This window comes from Dermochelys coriacea, chromosome 11 (genome assembly GCF_009764565.3).
Source record: "Dermochelys coriacea isolate rDerCor1 chromosome 11, rDerCor1.pri.v4, whole genome shotgun sequence".
Taxonomy (NCBI): Eukaryota; Metazoa; Chordata; order Testudines; family Dermochelyidae; genus Dermochelys; species Dermochelys coriacea.
This window is the reverse complement of record NC_050078.2, coordinates 8512079-8537241: the sequence shown is the minus strand read 5'-3', so window position 1 is coordinate 8537241 and position 25163 is coordinate 8512079. Positions and strand designations below refer to the sequence as shown.

General features: G+C 41.1%; 2 protein-coding genes across 3 annotated transcripts in view; one reads left to right on the top strand and one right to left on the bottom strand.

Annotated features, from left to right (window-relative positions):
- Positions 1-25163, bottom strand: part of LOC122458048 (band 4.1-like protein 5) — a 108460-nt gene that overhangs the window by 33011 nt on the left and 50286 nt on the right. Inside the window, exons 10-11 of the mRNA XM_043504917.1 lie at positions 18456-18597; positions 3082-3159 (exon numbers count right to left, since the gene is read on the bottom strand). Coding sequence (XP_043360852.1) covers positions 18513-18597 — 85 coding nt within the window. The 3' untranslated portion in view covers positions 3082-3159; positions 18456-18512. The remainder of the gene's footprint in view (positions 1-3081; positions 3160-18455; positions 18598-25163) is intronic.
- Positions 17786-24526, top strand: LOC119863224 (kelch domain-containing protein 3-like). Of its 2 annotated transcripts, none has more exons than XM_043504916.1 (4): positions 17786-17864; positions 19851-19897; positions 22474-22660; positions 23329-24526. In XM_043504916.1, the coding sequence occupies exons 3-4, from the start codon at positions 22566-22568 to the stop codon at positions 24014-24016; spliced, it is 783 nt and encodes a 260-aa protein (XP_043360851.1). In that variant the 5' UTR covers positions 17786-17864; positions 19851-19897; positions 22474-22565; the 3' UTR covers positions 24017-24526. The 2 variants fall into 2 exon arrangements, with proteins under 2 accessions (XP_043360851.1, XP_043360850.1); XM_043504915.1 differs by lacking the exon at positions 17786-17864 and adding an exon at positions 20808-20928 and having other exon boundaries at positions 19431-19897.

Below are 25163 nucleotides of genomic sequence, written 5' to 3'. Positions count from 1 at the left end.
CTTGAGGAATTCCACCATGATTTCAACAATTTCCATCCCACCATCAACCTCAGCCTGGACCAGTCCACACAAGAGATCCACTTCCTGGACACTACGGTGCCAATAAGCGATGGTCACATAAACACCACCCTATATCGGAAACCTATTGACCGCTATTCCTACCTACGTGCCTCTAGCTTTCATCCAGATCATACCACTCGATCCATTGTCTACAGCCAAGCTCTACGATATAACCGCATTTGCTCCAACCCCTCAGACAGAGACAAACACCTACAAGATCTCTATCATGCATTCCTACAACTACAATACCCACCTGCTGAAGTGAAGAAACAGATTGACAGAGCCAGAAGAGTACCCAGAAGTCACCTACTACAGGACAGGCCCAACAAAGAAAATAACAGAACGCCACTAGCCATCACCTTCAGCCCCCAACTAAAACCTCTCCAATGCATCATCAAGGATCTACAACCTATCCTGAAGGACGACCCATCACTCTCACAGATCTTGGGAGACAGGCCAGTCCTTGCTTACAGACAGCCCCCCAATCTGAAGCAAATACTCACCAGCAACCACACACCACACAACAGAACCACTAACCCAGGAACCTATCCTTGCAACAAAGCCCATTGCCAACTCTGTCCACATATCTATTCAGGGGATACCATCATAGGGCCTAATCACATCAGCCACACCATCAGAGGCTCATTCACCTGCGCATCTACCAATGTGATATATGCCATCATGTGCCAGCAATGCCCCTCTGCCATGTACATTGGCCAAACTGGATAGTCTCTACGTAAAAGAATGAGTGGACACAAATCAGACGTCAAGAATTATAACATTCAAAAACCAGTTGGAGAACACTTCAATCTCTCTGGTCACTCGATCACAGACCTAAGAGTGGCTATCCTTCAACAAAAAAGCTTCAGAAACAGACTCCAACGAGAGACTGCTGAATTGGAATTAATTTGCAAACTGGATACAATTAACTTAGGCTTGAATAGAGACTGGGAATGGATGAGTCATTACACAAAGTAAAACTATTTCCCCATGGTATTTCTCCCCCCCACCCCACCCCACCCCCCACTGTTCCTCTGATATTCTTAAAAAGAAAAGGAGTACTTGTGGCACCTTAGAGACTAACAAATTTGTTAGTCTCTAAGGTGCCACAAGTACTCCTTTTCTTTTTGCGAATACAGACTAACACGGCTGCTACTCTGAAATCTGATATTCTTGTTAACTGCTGGAATTAGCCTACCTTGCTTGTCACCATGAAAGGTTTTCCTCCTCCCCCCCGCTGCTGGTGATGGCTTATCTTAAGTGATCACTCTCCTTACAGTGTGTATGATAAACCCATTGTTTCATGTTCTGTGTGTGTGTATATAAATCTCTCCTCTGTTTTTTCCACCAAATGCATCCGATGAAGTGAGCTGTAGCTCACGAAAGATTATGCTCTAATAAATTTGTTAGTGTCTAAGGTGCCACAAGTACTCCTTTTCTTTATTCATGCTCTAAGTGTCTGCAGCTGCAGGCTCTATTACAGGGATGCACATAATGCAGTCCAAGGGTCAAAGAAAACAGCAGCATTCTTAAATGCAGCCCTTGTAGTTCAGGGTAAGGATAAGCTAATCAACGGAAGATTTTTAGTTGATTAGTTTATCCTTACCCTGAAAAACAAGGGCTGGTGCACTCAAACAATAGTCCTTGTCATTTTGATAACTGTAGCCTTCTCCTACCTGGCCTCTCCGCCTGCCTCTCAGGTCTCTTCAGTCAAGTCAGATCAAAATCTATCCATTTCTCTCACCAGTCGAACCTTTCACCTCCCTCCCTGCTTGAATCTCCCATTTGGCTTCTGTCTCTTACTTTGTAATGTTTAAACTCATCTTTCTCTGTAATGTCCTTACTTTACTGAATATTGTCCCATGCTATGTGTTAGCTCTCATTTTGTCCTCTACTCATTCTCTACACTCTTCCCCGTTGCGCCATGCGGCTCCTTTCCCCCATTCTCTTTCAGTACTTTTCCCATGCTAGCCCCAATGCCTATTTAGGTTTATTACATCCATCTACATCACATTTGAGCGCGTTAGTTTCTGCCATCTGGTTCTGTTTCTTGACTTCATGGTCAAGTGTCCTTTCTCTCCACTTTCAAATTCCTTCTTAAAACTCCCCTTCAAGTAACCCTATTTCTATTATCATAATTAATACTTTCACTGACCCTCCATCCCATTTGCCATTTTATTTATCTAAAAATAAGTTTTATTTAGATTGAAAGCTCTTTGGGGGCAAGAAATGCACATTATATCTTCTATGGAGTGCTGCATAAATTAGTGATTGTATCTAAAAGTATTATAAGTTTCTGTTCCTCTAAATCACAGTGGAATAGAAACTTATTATACATTTAGCAACAATCACTACTTTACACAGCACTCTACAAAAGATAGAGTACGGTAAGTGCTCAGCTGCAAAGTACACACACATTCTGTGAACTTTGGCCTAATTCTTGGATGGAAGGGGAATAAACAGCCATTTGACTTCTATAATAAATCAATTTTTTCTCACTGGAGCCATGAAGATTTTGAAAGTTGGAATAAGCAGAGTCTCCCTTAGGAGATAAAGTGTTTGGAAGTTGCTTCACATCACCTTGTTTAAGAAGATATGTGCAATCACACATGATTGTAGATTTATGGCACTGAATCTCTAGGGCATTTAACCTATTGTAGTTTGGAGTAATCTGGCTAGTGGTTAAGTTGCTTGCAGTTACTGCGACATCCCTGAATGAACTCTAGGAACCAAAAATTGCCCATCTCCCAAAAGGCCAATGATTCAGGTACTTAGGTATCTTGTCTCTAATAGTGGGAAATGCTGTATGCTTCCAAGGAAGGTGTAAAAACGTGAGAGTGCACCTATTTGTGCAAGAAAGTCTCTTCTTGATTTCACAGGGGGATTCCTTGAAGCGGTAGGATTGCGAGTCTTTTTTTCTCTCCCACCATATTTAGAACACAGCAAAATTACCAATTTTATCAACACATAATATTATGCTAAAGTTCTTCAAAACTAAGCAAACAACTTTTCAGTGCTTACCTTGTACAGGAAGTGGTACAGCCTTAAGTCTGACAACTTCTTTTGCTTGTTATGTGTGCACTCTGCTATTGTTGAGTTCTGTAAGAGAGCTGGTGTAACATTTATATTGGTAACAAACTTTGCAGCACATAGCCTTATGGAATTTCCTTGTCTGGACTCCTGTTTTTTTTTTTGTTTTTTTTTTTTTAAATCCCTTAATAACCGTGTATTAGCATTTTGGATTTGCAGTGGCTTAATCTTGATGTGATGTCATACCAAAGACTTGCAATAGCTTCTTCAAGAGAACTTTATAACAATGACAAGTTACATTTATGGATTCCAGTAATGTAGTAAAATCACAAAAAAGAGTGAACTCCAGGCATGGTTATGGCTGGAGCCAATAATTTATATTGAATAAGATTTGAGAAGCATATTAACTTCCTAAAGTATCTATGTATTTCTGGTAATTAAACAAAAGGAGGAAAAGAACATCACTTGTTACTATTGTAGACCTGATTAGCCTTTTCACCTATGCTAAAGTGTGGCTGAAGTGTTGGATTTGTGCATAATCTGTCACTTTGGCCTTATCTAAAAATCAGTGTGCATCCGATGAAGTGAGCTGTAGCTCACGAAAGCTTATGCTCTAATAAATTTGTTAGTCTCTAAGGTGCCACAAGTACTCCTTTTCTTTTTGCGAATACAGACTAACACGGCTGCTACTCTGAAACCTAAAAATCAGTGTATACTTTAGGAAATTATTCCTTGGAGGCTTCACTCAGAAGTGCAATAGCTAATTGAAATGCTGGAGCTCACAATTAAGAGATACCCCTGGGGAAGACTTCCAAATGGGACCATTTCTGAATACAGACTTGGTTAAAAAGTTATTTTAAGGCAGAGGTCCCTAAACTGTGGAGTGCGCCCCCCCAAGGGGGACATGAATGAACATTCAGGGGAGTGTGGTGGGGGGCTGGGAGGGAGCACCACCCAACTCTGCTCCCGGTCCCAGCTGCTGGCTCTGTGTCCGGGGCCCTGGCTGCCAGCTCCACACCCGCCCCAGCTGTGGCTCCAGCCTTGGCCCCCTTACCTCTGTCCATGTCTCTCCCCCGCCCAGATCTGCGACCCTGCTCCTGGCCCAACTCTGGGTGGGAGGGGTGCAGACAGGATAAAGGAGGGCGAGACTCTGAAAAGTTTGGGGACCTCTGTTTTAAGGGGACTGAGTGGTTGATCTTCTTGACTAAGTGTACTCTGAACTCTATAGTAAAATATTTATTCCACTATGTGAAAAGAATATAGTTGAAATCTTACTTTATTTTAAAAAAAAAAGGTCCTAGAACAAATTATAGTACTTAATATTAAACCTCATCTTTTTATTTTTCATCTGTATTGTAAAGCTAGTCTAAATAACGAGTTGGATTGGAATTGAGCCCTGTGTTAAATTTTTGACTTTGTCACAGACTTCCTCTGTGACCTTGGGCAAATCACACTCTCACAAGGCCTCTTTCCCCATCTATAAAATAGGGGTAACAGTAGTTCCTTCTACCACCTTTTGTCTTGTCTGGTTTAGACTGTAAACTCATCAAAGTAGAGACTGTCGCAGCTCCTAACACAAGGGAGCCCTGACTTTGGCTGGGGCCTCTAGGCATGAATCTGAAATAAATAAAGAATCACAATATATGTAAGGAACACAGGCCTGTGCTTCTGAGGTGCTTAGTACCAAGAGCCACATCAGACTTCATTTTGAATGTTCAGCAGCTCTGAAAATTAGGCCTTGTATCCTGGGAAATGTGGTTTGAGTTTAATAGAGCTACAATTTAAGAACTAAAATTGCATCCTAAGAACATAGAAATTTGTAACGGAAGTATTCTGGCATTGCAAGCAAATGTGATTTAGTGGAACCAAACCTCTGTAGGGACTGGTTTCAGAGTAGCAGCCATGTCAGTCTGTATTTGCAAAAAGAAAAGCAGTACTTGTGGCACCTTAGAGACTAACAAATTTATTAGAGCATAAGCTTTCGTGAGCTACAGCTCACTTCATCGGATGCATTTGGTGGAAAAAACAGAGGAGAGATTTATATACACACACACAGAACATGAAACAATGGGTTTATCATACACACTGTAAGGAGAGTGATCATTTAAGATAAGCCATCACCAGCAGCAGGGGGGGGAAAGGAGGAAAACCTTTCATGGTGACAAGCAAGGTAGGCTAATTCCAGCAGTTAACAAGAATATCAGATTTCAGAGTAGCAGCTGTGTTAGTCTGTATTCGCAAAAAGAAAAGGAGTACTTGTGGCACCTTAGAGACTAACAAATTTATTAGAGCATAAGCTTTCGTGAGCTACAGCTCACTTCATCGGATGCATTTGGTAGAAAGATTGAAGTGTTCTCCAACTGGTTTTTGAATGTTATAATTAACATTATACAAATCAGACGTCAAGAATTATAACATTCAAAAACCAGTTGGAGAACACTTCAATCTCTCTGGTCACTCGATCACAGACCTAAGAGTGGCTATCCTTCAACAAAAAAGCTTCAAAAACAGACTCCAACAAGAGACGGCTGAATTGGAATTAATTTGCAAACTGGATACAATTAACTTAGGCTTGAATAGAGACTGGGAATGGATGAGTCATTACACAAAGTAAAACTATTTCCCCATGTTATTTCTCCCCCCCACCCCACCCCCCACTGTTCCTCTGATATTCTTGTTAACTGCTGGAATTAGCCTACCTTGCTTGTCACCATGAAAGGTTTTCCTCCTCCTCCCCCCCCCCGCCCCCCGCTGCTGGTGATGGCTTAAGTGATCACTCTCCACCAAATGCATCCGATGAAGTGAGCTGTAGCTCACGAAAGCTTATGCTCTAATAAATTTGTTAATCTCTAAGGTGCCACAAGTACTCCTTTTCTTTCTGTAGGGTCTGTCAGTTAATTCTAAATAGGTGTGGGGGGGGGGTTAAAGGAAGTATTTCCTAATCCCCCTTGCAAACCAACATTCATAGTGTCATCCTTTCTCATGCAAGGAACCCAGCAGCAATATTTGCATGAATAAGACTATTCACTGGAGAAAGGGCTTGCAGCATAAGCTCTCTCATGAGGTTCACCAAAAACTGTCATGTATGTATACTTCTAAACAGTGCCACCACTATAACACCTGGCTGCCCAATATGAAATCCACTCAAACAGTACCATTTGCAATGGGAATTCTCGGTGGAAAGGCTGCAGGATTGCATGCATAAGATTTTGAATATTATTTAAAATATAACAAGTAGGAAAAACAAACAAATTTTCTTTGTTTCTGTGCACATGAAATATACATGTTGGGATGAGAAATTGCTACAGTTCCAAAGCTTTTGATTCTCCTAAAATCTGAAACTTTTCTAAACAGCATATTAAAAACAGAGGAAAATGAATCAGAAGACCGGTGCTGGGAAATCAGATTGTATAGTTCAGTTAGTTAATACTCTATTACAGGAAACCTGAGCTTCTCATCTGCTTGAGAAATCATGTTCTAGTAAATATACAAATAGCTATTTAATGAACATATAATATGCATTTCCTGAAATTATTTATTTTTTCCCCTGTATTTCCTGAAATAGTTTTTTAATTTTTCTATTATAAAATACCACTGGGGCACCATTAATTCAAAAGTGTATTCTGTGCTATGGCCAACACTTTGTATTTTCCCTTCTAGGCAAAAAGCTCCTCTTCCCCCACACTCCAAGTTGTCTAATTTGCAGTTAGATTGTGTGGTAGATATTAAGAATGAAGTGATTTATTTATGAGGGGTAAATACTTACACAAAGGTAAAACAGATTAATATTTAATCCTAGGGATAAATAACTTGCTCAGCAATGTTTCCGCTATAGCTATTAATTTCAGAAATGTAGCAGTTTTCCTTTGGAATCAGCGCTGTAAATGGAGATTATGAAGTACTCGTGAGGGGCACACTACAAAGGCACAATTGCAGACAATGCATGCCCAAGAAGTTTACAGTTTAAAATGCAGACACTGATAAGGCAAGACTTACTGGGAGACACAGAAGAGATGGCGGTTAGAGCATTAAATATATTTTCTAATCAAATTTTTTTCCTTCTCATACTCTTCCTTAAAAATAATGGAATGGAGAGGTCAGTTAACTGCTTGTGGGCCTGTTGTCAGAGTCCTCAGAAATTATTTGAATGAGGAGATTAAGGAGCCCTGATGCATTGAGATTGCAAGGTCATTTAGCAGTGGTGCCCAACCTTACTACATGAGAGGTCCACATAACCCTAGGCACAACCTTGTGTGGGTAAAACAGATTCTACATATTTTAGTAAGATTTAAATTCACTTGTATTGATTTATATTTTAAATTCAGCCTGTTTTGTATATAGACAGATTGTTTCTGTGTACAGTATTGTCTATTTAAAAAACAAAGAAATCAGTGAATAAAATGAGTATTAGGATGATAGAAAACAGGAAAAAAAAAACCCAGTAAAGAACAAATAACCGTCTCCCTAATCACAAATAAAGAGAGCACTTTCTCAGTTAGTGAGAAGTCTAAGGTGATTTGTTGAAGTTTGACTCAAAGTCAGAGACACTCATCTGAAGTACAGCGGGCAGGTAGTCATCTGTTAGGAGGTACCACAGCTTCATAACTGAGAACATTTGTTCGCAGATGTATGTGCTGCCAAAAATTGTGCACATTCGTCGAGCAAATTTTGGAACCGATCATTGGGCAGCAGTGAGGAAAACTCCACCAGTTTCTTTTTGTGAAACATGTCTTTTAAATAGGAGTTAAATGGCAGTTCAGTCAATTCCATTTGCAGGGAGACAGACATTATCCACGTTAGCAACAAAAGGGTTTTCAACAGACAGATGTCACTTGCGTATGACTTGAATTCAGAAAATCTGACCTCAAAATTCTGATCCAAGAGGCTTAATAATTTTACCATTTGGCACAGTTCGGTATGCCCCTTTGTATTCATCGAACTTTCCCTTTGTTTCATGTCGCAGTCTCTCTCGATGTTATATTCCTTCCATACTGCAGCTGTTTCTTTACAAATCAGACCTACTGATTTGTCTTGATGGTGTACAAAAAAGAATTGATTGGTCCACTTATCTTGAAAAACACAATGTTCAATGCCCACATTCTGTTTTTTGTTGGAGGCATTTTCGCATCCACCCGTAAAATGTATTGCATCCGGGACAGGCTATAGCTAATATGAGCACGTCTAAAGGCGTCTTCCTGAATTTTTATAGCAACACTCACTAAGGAAGTACGTATTTAATTGGTCTGGTTAGCCTACAGGTGAGCTGCGAACAGTTATTTACAGGTTTCCGCTTATATGAAACGTGACACCACTTTTTTTTTTTTAATTAAACTCATTCTTTATCACAAAAAGAAAAGGAGTACTTGTGGCACCTTAGAGACTAACAAAAAGCTTTCGTGAGCTACAGCTCACTTCATCGGATGCAGTGAGCTGTAGCTCACGAAAGCTTATGCTCAAATAAATGTGTTAGTCTCTAAGGTGCCACAAGTACTCCTTTTCTTTTTGCGAATACAGACTAACACGGCTGCTACTCTGAAACCATTCTTTATCACAGTTTCTGATACTTCCTTGTGTAAACTACCATGATGTAAACATGACGACAAAACGCTAATGAATCGGTGGTTAGTATATTGTGTTGAAGCAAGCTGTGGGCCTTATGAAATGCTCTGGTTGGCTATGTACGGCCCGCAGGCTGGGCATCCCTGAAGTAGTGCACAAGAAACAAAATTGTAGAAGGCACTAATTCAGTTCAGCCCCAGTTTTCCATTTTTAGCCTTACTTTATTCACGTAAGTAGTTCCAATGACGATAATAGGACTGAAGTAAGGCAAGAAGGATTTGATCCATAATTGACCACAGAGGTACCAGGATGTCTTCCTTTCTGAATGTTTGTGTGTACTAATATACGGAAGAAATGTAGCTGTCATATAGCATTTTTCATCAGTAGATCTCAAAACAATTTGAAAAATAGGAAAGTATAACCGTCCCCATTTTAAAGACGTGTGAACTGATGAATAGAGAGGCGAAGGGACTTGCCCAAGGTTACCCAAAAGCCAATAGCCAAGCCAGGAATAGAACTCAGGACTCCTGAGTCCCAATTCAGTGCTTTTTCCAGTAGGCCACATTACACCATAAAACATTAGGAACTCTAAACATGCTTCGAGTTGGTTAGTTCTTCAAAGTGAAACCTGCTGGTCCTGCTAGAAAGAAAAAATACACTCATTCTTAAGCAGTGTCCTCAAACTTTGTTTGAGCAGTGTTTAAAAATATGAATAAGGAAACTAGACTGCAGTGTAGCTATAAAATTTAGCTTATTTTGTATAAAACAGATTAGCACATTCTGACAACACCAGCTATCAAAATTGCATTACAGTATTGGTGAGAGGCTCTCAGTCATGTATTGTTCACTGGATTTACAAAAAGCCCTTTCATATTTATCATTTGTAAAACCGGAGTAATCTAGTGCAACATGTAATCTGGTGTCTCCTCCAGTAACATCAGAAATAAATTGAAGTTGTTGCATATTTTGTATTCCAAAGCTACTTTCATGTAACTTGTTTTTCCTTAGCCTCTGTACTTCTCTGTCTTTTATTATGCGATTTTAAAATTAAAATAAATTGAAAAAAAATCTAATAATCAACAAGCTTTCCCATAATCAAGGCAGCATGTGATGGGGCTGAATTAGGGCCAGATCCTGTAAACACTTATTCGTTAGTTTAGTCCCATTGACTGCAGTAGTGCTATTTAGTAGGTAGCACTAAGCTCACTATCATAGTAGTTCAGGACCCTACACTACAGGTTAGTTTGTTTTTGCGCAAATAGAATATTTTTTGTTGCAAATAAAATACTCAAAAAATCAAAAATGATTTTTTTTATTCCAAACAGTACCTATGCAATAATCTGAGCATGAGCTATTGTGATCTCCAGAGTGAGGGTAACACTGTATACTGTGCTGCATAGTTTCATTTTGTACACCATATTTGTTACAAACTGTATCCTGAACTATTTTGCATGTGTAACTAATGAAGAGAGATCAATAACAGCAGAGGCAGAGAGAGATTGAGGTATAAGCGAAGGAGGAAACTTTTTTTTTATTTGAAATATAAGGTGAGATGGATGGTTGATGTGAGTTGAAGAGATACGGGAAGGTGGTTCCAGGTGACAGGAGCTGCAGAGAAGGAAGCTATTGCACTAACAGCAGAGAGATTGTTTGAAGGGGCAAAGAAGAAGGTAGTGCTTAATGAGTGGAGGGAAGGAGCAGAAAGAAGTAGAGACAAATAAGGGCCGTGAGGTTGCCTGAAATAAATCCATGGAGGTTTTTTAAAACCACAACAGCCATTTTTAACTGGTTTTGGAAATGAATAGGGGACCCAATGTTTGAAAACCTGTGGGGGTACAGCTCCATATGTCTGAGACCCTCTCTGAATGCAGGAGACTGGCATAAAGTGACTGACTACCGAGAACTCTACGAAACAAGAACTTGGGTTCGAACATGGTAGTGAAATCTAAGATATTATGTAGCATTTCAGAGGGGAAAACAAAGAGGGTAGGTTGAGTATAGGAAGTTGTAAGAACAAAGGATTATGCAATTGGATCATTCCTGACCGCTATTACTCAGCCAGCGTGTTCATGAACACAGAAAACCAGTCTTATAGGATCCTTCTGTGATCAGGATTTTCTTGTGTATTAAAGAGTTCATTAATCCTTGAATCTAGTGCAGCAACAGTTTTCCTTTTCTAACAACATAGGAACAAACGGCAACTTGACAGAGGTCCAAGTTACTTTGTAGTTTCTAAGTCACGGTATTGCCCTGATCCTGTAATCAGAGCTATGTGAGCAGACTGTGCAGAGCCTCATTGACTTAAGTATGGCTAAATATGGTTAAATCCTGAACTTCAGGCACCTATGTTATACTATGTGGATGAGCACAATATAAATACCAAAATGTAGGTCTGAGAAACTGGCCCTTTAGAATCTAATCACTGTGCTTCCAAAGTGCCATCTTGGCCCAGAGCAAGCTCAGTTGATCCTGTGCAGCAATCGAATCCTTTTCTGGAAAGTGGCTTCTCCTCAAAGAAAATTGTGTGTAACCATGTGTTGCCACTTATATTGTGTCCTTGTGACCTCACCTGCATGGATGAAACTTCATGTCTGTATATGGTAATAGTTGGACAGAAAGCAGATACTAAGAGAAGATACCTTGCTTCCCTGGTGCAACGCATTTTTTTTGGGAACAGATCCTCACAAGCCTTCAAGAGATGGCTCATCCCAAGTTGAGGACAGAAATAAATCTAAAGATTTGCAATGTGAGGTAATTTGGATAAATGCATTGCCAGCTTTGTCACCGCTCTGATTGAAAGAGGAGTTTACGGTTTGTCCTTTGCCATTTAAAAAATATTTCCCTGCACTTATCTGTAATTTTCACATTGCTTGTTATGGTGCTGCTTGTTATGGGATTGCCCTGCAGCCTCTAGTAGAATTGTAGCTAATAACATAGTGAGCCTGTTAGATTATGTTGCCTGTGAAGCAATACTGGATGCTTCTGTTAGTTCTGCAAACGGGAAGATATAAAGAATAAGTCCTATTGCTAAAATTATCTTGAATGATACTACTACAGCTGTATAGTTTGAGTGAGGCTCAAAAACTTACTAAGCAGGTTCAAAAAACTTACTAAGGACCTATTAGCTAGACTCAGCTGTGTTTCTCAAATGCAGCCATCAGGGGCTTTTCTTGTGGCCACAGCCTGCTGAGCAATGGTGGGGGGGGTGGGGGGGGAACCAGTGGCCCCTCCATTGGGACCATCAGCAAGGGTTGGGCCCTGCCCCCCTTTGGAGACAAACACCAGAGGAGCAAACAGACAGTGAGTTCCCCACTTTCCAGGGGCAGTGGGGTCAGGCTTTAGCTCTGAGGTGATGAGTTGCAGGCTCCACGGCATGGTGGTGGGCTCCATCACTGGGCTCATCACGCCTGGTCCACGCTGCCTCCTCCAGCCTTGGGCTGCAGCCGCCTGGTTACAGGCTTTGGCTTCGATCCTGGCTCACTGCTTATTCCCCCCCCATCGCCCTTAGCCCCAGCTGCCTTCTCCGGTCCTGAGCTTTGGCCATGTGGTGGTGGACTCCATCCCCCAGCCACAGGGCTTTGGGCTTGGGCCCCGGGATCCGGTTGCAGGGCTTGGGTCCCAGGGCTCTGGCCACCACCCTCAGCAGCGTGATAGTGGGTCGGTCTCTCTCTCTCTCTCTCTCTCACACCCACAGCCCCTAGTCCCCACTGCCTCCCTACCCAGAGCTTAATTTGTCCCCAGGCTTGCTGGGGCTGAGCAAATCTACTGTGAAAATCTGATATTTGTTAATATCACTTTTCACAGCAGAGTTAGTAGCTAGCTGGGAGGCTGTGAAAAGTTATATTAACATACAAGTATCACTTTTCACAACAGCAGACTTACTAGCTACCAAGTCTAAAAAACAGAAAAGAAAAAGAAACCACAACACAAAAAGAGAAGAATGTGCAAAGCACCTTATTTGTGCTGCTGTTCTGTTTAGGTCCAGTAAAGACTAGAGACAACTGTGCAATATTTTTACTATTGAGTCTGGAAAAAACACTACATAAATAAATTGCAACGATTTGGACATATATGTGCATATTTATTTGTTTTTCCTAAAGTTAATTTAGGTATTTTAGAAAAAATTGTCAGAGCAGCCACCAGCAAAATTTATTTGCCGCACTCTGAGGCCATCAAAATATTTGTTGGGAGAAACCCATAGCTAGAGAACTAAATCACTAAGCTAGACGTAGATGTGCAATTCCAGTACCTGCTTTTGCTACTGCTTGCTGCCAAGCATGAAACTGACGGGGTTAGTGACAGTTTCACTACTGGCCACACAGGTATGAATAGTTGCATTGAAAGTTTCCACTCGTTAGTTTCACTTTGCTGCCGCTCAGTGAAGCTGTGAGCAGCAACAGAGCCAATGAAGCTCTCTGGCTACAGACTCAGATGATGTAATTAGCTGCTTTATATGCAAACCACGTTCAGATTTATATTGCACCTCTGATCCATTGGGATGCCAAAGTTCTTCATATCCTGTACTCGGGAGTAGCCTCTCTCACCATTAATATGCACAATTGCTTCACAGCACACAGTAACTGTGTAAACTAATAGTAAACAGGAAGTGAAGTGTAGCCACAGTCCCTTCAGACTATAAGGAGGATGTGGGATTAACAGCATGTACTATTAATAAGAGGTTTCGGAGTGGTAGCCATGTTAGTCGGTATCAGCAAAAACAATGAGTCCTTATGGCACGAGATGAACAAATTTATTTGGGCATAAGCTTTCGTGGGCTAAAACCCACTTCATCAGATGCATGGAGTGGAAAATACAGTCGAGAGGTATAAATACACAGCACATGAAAAGATGGGGGTTGCCTTACCAAATGGGGAGTCAGTGCTAATGAGCCAATTCAGTTAAGCTGAAAGTGGGCAATTCTCAACAGTTGACAAGAAGAGGTGGAAATTATTTTTTGTAGTGCTAATGAGCCCACTGTAATCAAGGTGGTCCATTTCAAACAGTTGACAAGAAGGTGTGAGTATCATCAGGGGGAAATTAGTTTTTGTAATGATATAGGGAGTCTCAACCAAGCAGATATTTCCTCTCTACAACACCAACAAGGAGAGGAATCTGTATTTTAAGGGCCCTTGACTCCTCCCCTTTCTCAACATGCTTTGCCCTGGAGAGTGACAATCAGCCCTTTTCTTCCTCCACTGATAACAATGGGCGTCCTTCCTTTTTTGCTCTAGGAGCAGTACTGCTAGCATCATGTCCTGAGATCAAGAGGATAAAACTTTCCAGACCCTGCTTTCTGTTCCTTTGCTTCATCCTTAAACTGAACCATTCTAGTCTTTTAGCACGGAAGACAGGTAGCTCTGATCGCTGTTTCTCAGATGTCCAACCTTGGAACCATAAACAAAACAAAGATTGGGAGAGCTAGCATCTATTAACCATGGACTTACTCTGTCCATAGGTTTTTCTTTTTCCATATTGGCAGCTTGCCTCTTCCATAATCCTTCACTTTCCACTTAGATTAAATATAAACATAAGGGCAAACTTTTGCGTATGAGTGGGGGTTTTTTGTTTTTGGCTTGGCACGTCTATCTTGGCAAACAAAGGGTTTCAGACCCATTCATCTAGTTAGCTTTAGGATATTTCCAGATCCTCAGTCATTAAAGAGAGTGATAACATATCCTCTTTTTTTTTTTTTTTTTTTAACTTTGTAAAGCAGATGCCCTAGGATTTCACTTAGTCCTGCAGCAGGTCAGATGGTTCCCTAGAGCATTAGCTATTTAGTATACATTCACACCTATGACTACTGACTGATATTTTCAAATGTGCTTTGCCTGCTAGTCTGTAATCTGTAACCTTAGATTTCCACCTTTAGCCTCTTTCTCAATTCTTGTTATTCTGGACTCTGGCTAACACCAAGAGTGTCCAGTTGAAAAAGGCACACTCAGTTTCACAAATGGTGCGTCTTTTAAACTGAATGACTACCGCTATTGAAATTACCTGTGCTCCCATAAAATAAGCAGCCTTTAAGCATTAGCCATGCCCCAACAAGAAAAGGGTTAAACCTTTTTTTTTTTTTTAAAAAAAAAAAAAGTAGATGAATGCTCTTGTTCTCTTTACACCAAATACAGTGATATCTTGTGGCAAATTAGGTTAAAGTATTTTGTTTTCTCCAGGTTTACCTTGACTCTAGATGCCTTTGAGCGTGGCAGTCTAAATTCAGTCTGGGTTACTTCTTGTGGCCCACTTTTAATCTTTGTTTTATCCTCCCAACTTTGTATCAGACAAAGATTACAAGAGGATGTAAAACAGACTTAGCCACAGTCCCTGTGGTTTTATTTCTGTACACCTTTCCTAGACAAAGCCCATTGTCTGTTACTTCCCTTTATTTGCCATCTTTCAATCACTTTGCAATTCACAGAAGTCTTAAATTTAAACAGTGGTTTTTAAACTTTTTTTTCTGGGGACCCAGCTGAAGAAAATAGTTGATGCCTGTGACCCAACGGAGCTGGAGATGAGGAATTTGGGATGCAGGAGGGGCTCTGGGCTTGAGGGGGCTCAAGGCTGGATGAGGGGTTTGGGGCATGGGCGGGGGTCAGGGCTCTGGGGTGGGGCTGGGGATGAGGGGTTTGGGGTGCAGGAAGGGGCTCAAGGCTGGGGCAGGGAATTGAGGCACGGACTTAACTCCGGCAGCTCCTGGTCAGCGGCGCAGCCGGGGTGCTAAGGCAGGCTTCCCGCCTGTCCTGGTACCGCAGACTGTGCTATGACCTGGAAGTGGCAGGAAGCGGCCAGCAGCAGGTTCAGCTCCTAGGCCGAGGTACGCAAGCGGCTCCGTGGGGCCCCCCCCAGCTCCCATTGGCCTGTTCCCAGCCAATGGGAGTACGAAGCCGGTGCTCGGGGCAGGAGCAACATGCGGAGCCCCGTGGCCCCCCTGCCTAGAAGCTGGACCCACTTCTGGCCGCTTCCGGGGTGCAGCATTGGAACAGGTAGGCACTAGCCAGCCTTAGGTGGACAGCACTGCCGATGGGACTTTTAATGTCCTGGTCAGCAGTGCTGACCGGAGTTCCTAGGGTCCCTGGCTGCTGAGCAAGGCGATCCAGTGCCTTACATGCTGCGACCCAGTACTGGGTCGCGACCTGAACTTTGAAAAACACTGGGTTGGGAAAGGAAGATTTTTGTGAGTCAAAATATCAAATGCTTTACTGAAGTCCAAATATATTATAATCAGTGTGTTACCCCAATTGACCAAAGAAGTGTTGTTGCTGTGGAGTTCATTGACTGACATAAGTTAAATGGTGTTAGCTTTGGTGGGGCAGGCAGAAAATAGGAACATTTTGTATCATAGGGCTGCATCAAAGTTCTGACACTATTTTAAATTTTCCCTCACTCTCATTTGCAGACTGTACCAAGATGAGACTGGGTCCCTGACTTTTCAGGGGGAATCTCCCTGGTATTGCTGCCCTTTACAAAAGACAATGGATTTGGCAAGAACCCAGATGTAAAGATGAAAAGGAAAACTGCAATGTGCCTATGGAAACCTGTACCACAGAGCAAGCCTTTTCCATGCAATCGGTTCAAACATGCCTGCAGCATCTGCAGAGGGTTTCTTTATCTTTATGGGGGTCGGTGCAATTGCAGTCTAAGTGACTTCTGGCGGTACAATATAAGTAAGTGAGTCCCTCCACTGTACGACTGGATGCAGAGTCACACATGAATCCTTGTGAAATCGGAGCCACTCCATAGCATAAGAAGTCTCTAGGCCACCAGCTTCCAAACTTTAATGGTTCACCTGCTACCTTCTTAAAAAATTGTAAAGTGAATAGATGGAATATCAAGTTCACATTCCACAGTTTGGGAATGGTAGGATTTGCCATATTGATCCATTGAAGCTGGTATTCTGCCTCTCGCAAGTGCCAGCGCTGAATGGTTGAGGTGTAGGTGAAAAGCCCATAATGCACCTAGCTAATTATGCAATGGGGTGCATATATGTTCCTGTTGTCATTACACACAGAAGCATTGGATTTGTGTTCCCTTATTTTAAGCCAAAAATAATGCTCTCCTTAAAATACTCTGATTCAAGTTGCATTTTAAAAATACAGATAATTACTGCAACATTTTAGTACAGAAACACCTGGATATTGTAAGGCTGAATTATCAAATTTGCAACTTTCATTACAAAGAAATTAAAACAAACACTTTTTTTGTGAAGTTCATTTAACACCCCAGTGTTTTGTGCTTCCCAGTCAGGATCATTTCACCAGCATGAATCCCAGTGCTATGCTGAAACTGATGCTTGTGGGATATCGAGGCTTTGGTGTACAATACATAAAAAACAGTAACAATTTTAACTCTGTTCAAACCAAGAGAGAGATAAAATTGTTTGCCAAATAGAAAAGTACAAACCTATTTTGTGGGAGGAACTAATTCAACCTTCCATGCTAACAGGAAAAAAAATGGCGAATGAACAATCCAATTAAAGTTGTTTACATTTTCACCTTCCCAAACCAGTCAAGGGAAAACTGTGTTTGATCCCAATATCAATCGTGGCTCATTTTGGAAGTGCAGGCAGAACCAAAGATGCCTCTTTCAAAGCATCTCATTTTACCCTACGGCTGACTTCCATGTGGTTTGTGTGTATCCACTTTAACGCTCCTTTTGTTTCCTAGCAAGCAATGAATGGGAAAAACTGGATTGTTCAGAAGATGGCCCAGAAGAACTGGAAGAACATTCAATGGTGGCTTATCAGGTGAGTTTAAATTAGTCCTGCTCCTAAATAGATGTTTTTCTTTGGTGCTGTGGCACAAACTGTTCAGTTGTTGTGCCCTGGGAAACAATTTGTCACCTTCCCCCCCAAGACATGGCTGCATTTCAGGGTAATACCTGTATGTGGTTTATAAAATGTTTTGATAAAGGTGATAAATAAGAATTACTATACTATCACAGGATTATTTTTTGCTGTCCTTATACAGCACTCAAATAATAATTAAAAAAAAATGGCTTAGTGGCATTCTTTTTGACTGGCTAAGATTGGCTGTGCATTTTGGAATATTTTATTTGGTGATGGGGGCTTTGTCCTTTTAAAATTGTTTTTAGATTTTTGTACTGCACTCTGGGTGATAAATGAATATCACTGTGCTTGCAGGGCATCCTCTATATTTTCGGTGGGATGGTGGATTCTGCTTTTACGCAGGCGAAGATCCCTCTCTGGATGTATGACATTGGTATGGAACAAGATAACCAGTTTTTTTCCACAGAGGGTAATAAATAGCAAGGGCCCAGTTGTGTCCTCTGATGTACGTGTACGTACACACGCTCACATTTCCCTTTGGCTTCATTGAGAGTTTTACATGCAAAACCACAGACAGAATTTTGTCCTAAAAAATTAGGCTGTTAAACTGTCAAACAATCAATTTTCCTTTCCAGTGGGAAAAATTTTATAGCAACATTTCTGTACTCAAGGTTTTCAGCATTTTCATTACACTTTACTTTTAGAGTTTTATAAGTTGATATTTAAAAAGTTCTTTAGTAGTGAAATAGCAGGGTTAGATATGAGGGGATTTTTTTTCTAAATTATGTACAATGTAAAGAAAAGTCACAAGTTTTTGTCTATTAGGGGAAGAAAATAGTAACGTATTTAGCACTCTGAGAAAGGCTGGCACTAAGGCCTTGTCTACGCTACGGGGGTAAGTGGACCTAAGTTACGCAACTCCAGCTAGATGAATAATGTAGCTGGAGTCGATGTAGCTTAGGTCAACTTATGGTGGTGTCTACGCTGCGTTGAGTTGACGTGAGATGCTTTTTTGTCAACTTACCTTGCTTCTCCTTCCGATGGAGTACCGGAGTTGACAGGAGAGTGATCTGTGGTCGATTTAGCGGGTATTCACTAGACCTGCTAAATCAAACCCCAGTGCATCGATTGCAGCAGCATCGATCCCTGGTAAGTGTAGACATGCCCTAAAAAGATCAAATAAAGTAGAAAACTACTTAAGATGAAGAAAAGGGAAAAACAAAAACAGCATTTCTTAAAATTTTTCCTGTCTTGAAAGACCAATTTTTTTGGTTTTGTTTTTATCACTGATTTAGCTCTAATAAAGGCAATGGGACATTAATATTCTATCCAATAATATATTTTCCCTGGACAATATTGCAGTATTTAATTTTATATGCTGTTAAATCATTTACTATTAATATTTCAGTGCAACATTACATAAGCATATTATATATATTTTCCCACGAGCGGTAGCATGGCTAGTGGCTGGAAGCGAAAACTGGGAGTGAAGCCTCCTTGCTACCATTCTCTCCTTATTTCACTGTGATCTTAGGCAAGTTCTTCCCTATCTCTGCCTCAGTTTCCCATCATGTAAAGTAGAAATACTCACTCACCTGCCTGAATTAATGAATGTTGAGATCCTCGGATGAAAACTCCTATCAAAGTGTAAAGCATCATATGAAATAGGCTTCCCTGAGTCATAGTACTAAATTACCCATCAGTAAAAATTGGACTCTATAGAGTATCAGTGAAAGATTGACTTTTTTTTTTTTAAATTGCCCTTATTAAAAATAAAAGGAGTACCGGTGGCACCTTAGAGACTAACAAATTTATTAGAGCATAAGCTTTCGTGAGCTACAGCTCACTTCATCGGATGCATCCGATGAAGTGAGCTGTAGCTCACGAAAGCTTATGCTCTAATAAATTTGTTAGTCTCTAAGGTGCCACCGGTACTCCTTTTCTTTTTGCGAATACAGACTAACACGGCTGCTACTCTGACACCTGTGCTTATTAAAAATATTCACTACCAAGATCTCAAGGTAAATGGAACTTTTGCACATTTAGACTACATTATGGTGTGACAAAAGAAGAGCATTCCCCAGCTGAAAACACAAACTTTTTATGTATAACATACAGAATGGCCGATGGTGATATTTACATTGAGAAACCTTAGTGTAGGAAGTCTATAATACAGTGTAATATTTTCTTAGCTCAGAGTATGAAAAGACAACTTAGATAAAGGCGATTAAAATATGCCCTTTGGTAGCTCACTATACTGCTATGTTAATGTTATGTGTTTCATCCTTGCTATATGGTAAATACACCAGGATGACCCTTTAAAAAAAAAAAAAAAAATCAGATTAGCAATTTTAGAAGGAACAGTGTCCTCTTGTGGTCCAAGATATAAACTACACTTTGTTAAAAAAAATCCTTTTAGATTCAGCGAGATGGACTGAGTGCCGGCACACTGCAGTGGAGATTGAGGTAAGGAGCCACAGAATGTGTGAATCAAATGCATATTGATTAAACAGGTTGCTTTAAAATGTGTTCTCCAAAACAAGCCAATGAAGTGAGTTGTAGCTCATGAAAGCTTATGCTTAAATAAATGTGTTAGTCTCTAAGGTGCCATAAGTACTCCTTTTCTTTTTTTGCGAATACAGACTAACACGGCTGCTACTCTGAAACCAGTTCCAATCTAGACTCCTCAGGGACATGTTGCTGTAAAGTACACTGCTTTATTTCCCTGCAATTTCAAAAGCTGAGGTTTCCCCCCTTCTGAAAAACCGGATACTACCTATCTTTGCAAAACACTTTGATCCTAGGATGTAAATGCTGAATGTTATTACCTCTACTGTTCTTTTAAAACACTTCAATCAAGAGGGCCAATATTAAGCCTGGGTTGCCACTTTACAAGCGGCTTTTCTCTTAAAACTAGGATTGTTTAAAAATATTGATGATACTCATAAACCTCAAAGTTTGATATGCTCTGTTTTCACAAAAATCTGGCAATTTTTTCATTTCCTCACTCTAAATTAGAGACTTATTTGGATGAAAGTGAATCAGTACACACAAAAACAAAAAACCCACTCCTGTTTTTGAGTGAAAACCTCAAAATGTAAACATTGACTTCTTGTTCGGATATGGGATCAGTTTTCACATCAGCGCATCTGAAGATTTGAACTTTCATGTTTCAGTGCAAAAATTCATATTTCAAACAGTTTGGAACATGAAATCACCCAAATCAAAATTGCTAAGATTTTCACCCAGATATCACTAGATTTTCTTTTCTTAATTGGGGCAGAAAGTGGTGCTGAGATGCACCTACATAAATCCAGGATGTCTATGTCAAAGTTTGTTAAAGTGATTTTTCATTTCATTACTAAAATGTTTTCAGAGCATTGCTCCAGCTAACAGAAAGGGCCACAGCGCAGTAGTGTACAATTCCAGCATGTACATCTATGGGGGATACTTCGACATCAAAGGGATTTCACAAGAGTTTTGGGCTTTACGTTTTGGTAAGTTAAAGCTTCACTTAGGATCTGATCCAACGCCCAGTGAAGTTAATGGAGAGCCTCTATCATGACTTCAGTGGGATGTGGATCGGCCTTTTAAGAAACCCCTTATCAACAAGGATGGTATAAAAACCTGAGTAAACCCTCAGATTTTGCTATGGTGGGCAGAATTTAATCTTTCATTTAAAAAAGTTTTTTCCCCCCTTACATTCTGATTGCAGAGAAAACCCAGTTTAGGCCGGAATTAATGCTCGCAGGGCAACCTACTTCTGAAGGAGTCTGCCTGTTTTGCACTAGTTCTTTGGGCTGAGGTCTCCAACACAATTTCAGCGAGTCCACGGTACAGAGATCAGCCGATAGCTTTTGCTGTCTACTGTCATATTTTTCACCTGTTCAAACAGGATTGCTAAAAACCTTAAGCCTCAGCTACACTGGTGATCTTCCCTGATTCCACACGTCAGTGCTCAGCCTCCACTATAGCTGTACTCAGTCAAACCTCTCATGTAGACTGGGTAAATTGCTGCAAGTTGCGATTTGTAGTAGTGCATCTTATCCCTGTTTCAGTGGCTTTGTGTGTCTACCTTAGGGGTTTGTAGAGGTGCAGCAATATCAATGGTTTGTTACTGGTGTTAATATTCAGGGCAAGGCCTCAATGCTTGTTAGAAGTTAACCCATCTTTTGAAGACCCTATCTACCTCCCCACAAACATCCACTCTGTAAACAGAATTCAGTTCCTGAATTAGAACCCTACTTTTAATCTGCCACCCTTCACTGTAAATTAGTGCTGTTGCAACTGGCTTTTCAACTGGAGTCAAACTGCAAAGGAAGACCGCCATTCTCAGTCATGTGTATCAAAGCTGTTCAACAGACAGGGTCTGCTCTGACAAAGTGTGTTTTACTGCAGAATTTTAAGCATCTCTAATTGCTGGGACTCAGTGTAAAATACCATAGGGACCAAAATCCTGCATTGGCAGGGGATGGTTTCATCTGCATATTTCATCACCAGCCTCTACTATCTTGGTTTGCAAACCAGAAAATCCCATGTTCAGAGTGACTGAAAGCATTTGTCATCTAATGGCTGTTCAATAGCTTGTTTGGAATGACTTGGCATATCTGTATCATCCTGGGTTCCTCCTACCCATTGCCAGCAGAAGCACTAATGAGCAAGTGTGCCTGACGACTGAGGTACCCTCTCATCCATGGAAAGCAAAGCCGTCTTTCCAGGTCAGAATAGAAGCGCACGAGCAGAGCAGTGTTAGGAAACCTGTGGTATCTGCTCTGTAAATAAATGACTCCAGTCCCCAGGGTTGCCCATCGGGAACTTTCATTAACACTTACACTTCAAAATAGGTTTGGGGATTTTTTTTTTTTATCACCATACTTTAGATTTCATATATTATCATGGCATCTCATGCCGGATTAATTTGAGGGAATGAAAAGGAATTAAAACTATCCTCATAGCTACGTGTTGCTTTGTTCTTTAAATATGGTTGTTCTCAGTTATCAAACATTCTTGATATCTCTGTAATGTTACCTTTTTGCTTTCAGAGACAGGAGAGTGGTCACAGGTATCTCCACTATCTTGCGACACTGGTCCAGGACCCCGGCATGGGCACTCAGCTGTGGTTTATGGCACGGGCATGTACCTGTTTGGTGGACTGATGGGGCTGAGTGAACAGAGGGACCTTTGGAAGTGGGACTTTACAAGCTGCAAGTGGTCCACTATCAGAACAAGGTAAACCTCATTCATCGTCATACTAAATACATTAGTGAAAGAAAAGTGAGGCCCCACCCTATAGCACTGTATCCAGGCAAACAGAGTTTAAAGTAGTGGAAGTATTTGAATCTTTGAAAATTAGACAGAGGACTAAGGAATAGAACACTTGGAACAATTGTTCATCCCTGTAACACACAAGAAGATCTTTGCAATTTCTATGATTTCTTAGGGATTTAAGCTAACTGCATTGGATCAAGTTTCACTGTTCCTTGGATTTGAGTTTGAGAATTAGGGAAATAGAGCAAGGATGGAAAAGGTGTGGCTTCTGGTTGCCCTTATCTTTAATAGGAAGAGGCAGGCTGCAGAGACTGCGGGGCCCACGGTGGGATGTTGCCATTTTAATCAAAGCAAAAACTGTCCACATTGAGAAGGAGCGTTGCATCTTGGGACCTCTTGTCTCTGTGGATCACCCTTCCATATCAAAGATGAGGGTGGCTGCAGTCTGCTGCATTTTATGTCAGGAAAAGATCCTTGATTTTAGGGCAAGTTGCCAAGGCAGCTCTTAGCTGGATAAAGTTTTGATGCCCCAGGGCCAGCAGAAATGTGATGACCATTTTCTTTTCCAACTGAAATAATGAACATTCTTGTTCTTAAAGCACTAAATGTTGCCTGTCCTTCTGTTTTAGCCAAGGACCTCCAAAAGTGGTGGGACACTCTTCTGTGGTCTTTCAAGACTCCATGCTGACTTTTGGTGGAGGGATTTCAAATTCTAGGCCTAACAACAGCCTGTGGAAGTACCATTTCAGTTCCCAGATGTGGGAAAAACTGGCTAGTAACACAGAGGTAATTCTTTCTTCTAAAAGATATCACCGCATCCTGGGAATTGGTGTTGGTTTCCAGCTGACGCCAGGTTTCTCCAGAGCATCCCCCATCAATCACTGGTGTCCAAAGGGGAAAGAGCCTCAAAAATCGCCGGCAGTTTCGAAGCAGCGGGCCCTTTTTCATGGCTACTTTCGCCAGCAGCATGTACACCAACCATGCGGCAACGAGATAGAAATGAAAACCTTTAGCCAGCCTCTGGAGCCATTGGGCTTTTGCTCATTCCAAACCTCTTCAGATGCACAGCTGTGTGCAGACAAAGCACAGAGCATGTTTTCCAAAAATGAGCATCTCTCCCATTGCAGCTCTTCCAAAGAACAAGCTCTCGCTGCCGCTGAAGTTACAAAAAATAGGAGAGGAACTGACTGTTGGCCTGAGAGACCTACAAGTATGGCAAGTACCAACCATCCTGATATGCTGCTCCTGATTGGGGGCAAGCCTCTGTCCAGTCTCTGTGAAATCTCACTCTGGCAAATGGAGCTGAACAGCATTTAAATGACTTACACATACGGAGGGAGAAGAGAGCCATTCCCACCTGCTTCTCAGCAGAACTACGAAGGAAGTATTTTATCCAATGGCCTACTGCACATTCTGGATGAAAAATAGTCTTCCTAATACCTGACCTGCACTTCTTTTTATACAGTCTCTGTTCATGCTCCTGGTTTTGTGCAGTGGAGAGATTCCTACCCAGATGCTTGTTGGATCCTCTTTTAACCCAAAATTACAGTAGATCTCCTTGCAACCCTCTCCCTGAGGGGAACCTGTTGAGCTCCTGATTCCACCCTTCTCTATAGTTGCCTTGTCTTTTGGCCACTTTCTAAGTCTTCTTTTTTTTTTTAAGTTGGTGGCCAATTCTGTGTACAGATCATGGAACCCTTTAGGTTAGAAGGGTCATAGAATCCTAGTGGGTCCTTCTAGGCCTTACAAGCACTATTTATAGAGTAAAGTGTGCCAATTGTACCTTGACTTACACCCAGGCAACCCCATCAACATCAACACAATGTATATTGGGACAAAAGTTGGTCCTCTTGATAAATTAAGATTATGGTATTGGTTAATACATCCAAATAGTGTTCAAAATTGTGTATTTAAAGTGCTACTGCCACAATATATTTGATTCATTTAGGGAACAGATTGCAGATGGCAAACACAGGTCAGTGTAGACAAATGTCCAAGAGTCAGACTTGAACAAAGGAAGAACGTATTGTGAATGCAATGTTATGCTGAAAGGTGTGTTAATGGCTACTGTGAGCAAGTCTGTGATCTGTAAACAATCACATACCAGTTAAAGCTCATGCATGTTACTTTCAGGCTAAACGGAAGGAGCAATTAAATCCTTCTTTATGTAGTGATAGCTGGAAGCAATAGGAGAAGAGTGCGTAAGGCACTGGGTTATATGGCAAAGTCTGAGCAGGTCTGAGGGTTTCCCTAAGAGGCCCTCTTGCAACCACAGAGGCTAGAAGATTCTTTGGCAAGCTGTGTATGTGTTCAAAAAGAAAGTGAGAAGAGTACAAGGAAAGCAGTTGTGAGGATGGCCCAGAGAGGGATTGAGAGAGAGCTTGCTGCAGAGGAAGACTTGGAAATTGTTAATAAACGGCCTGTTTGTTTCTACTGCATCCAAGGAAACAGGACTTTGTGTTCA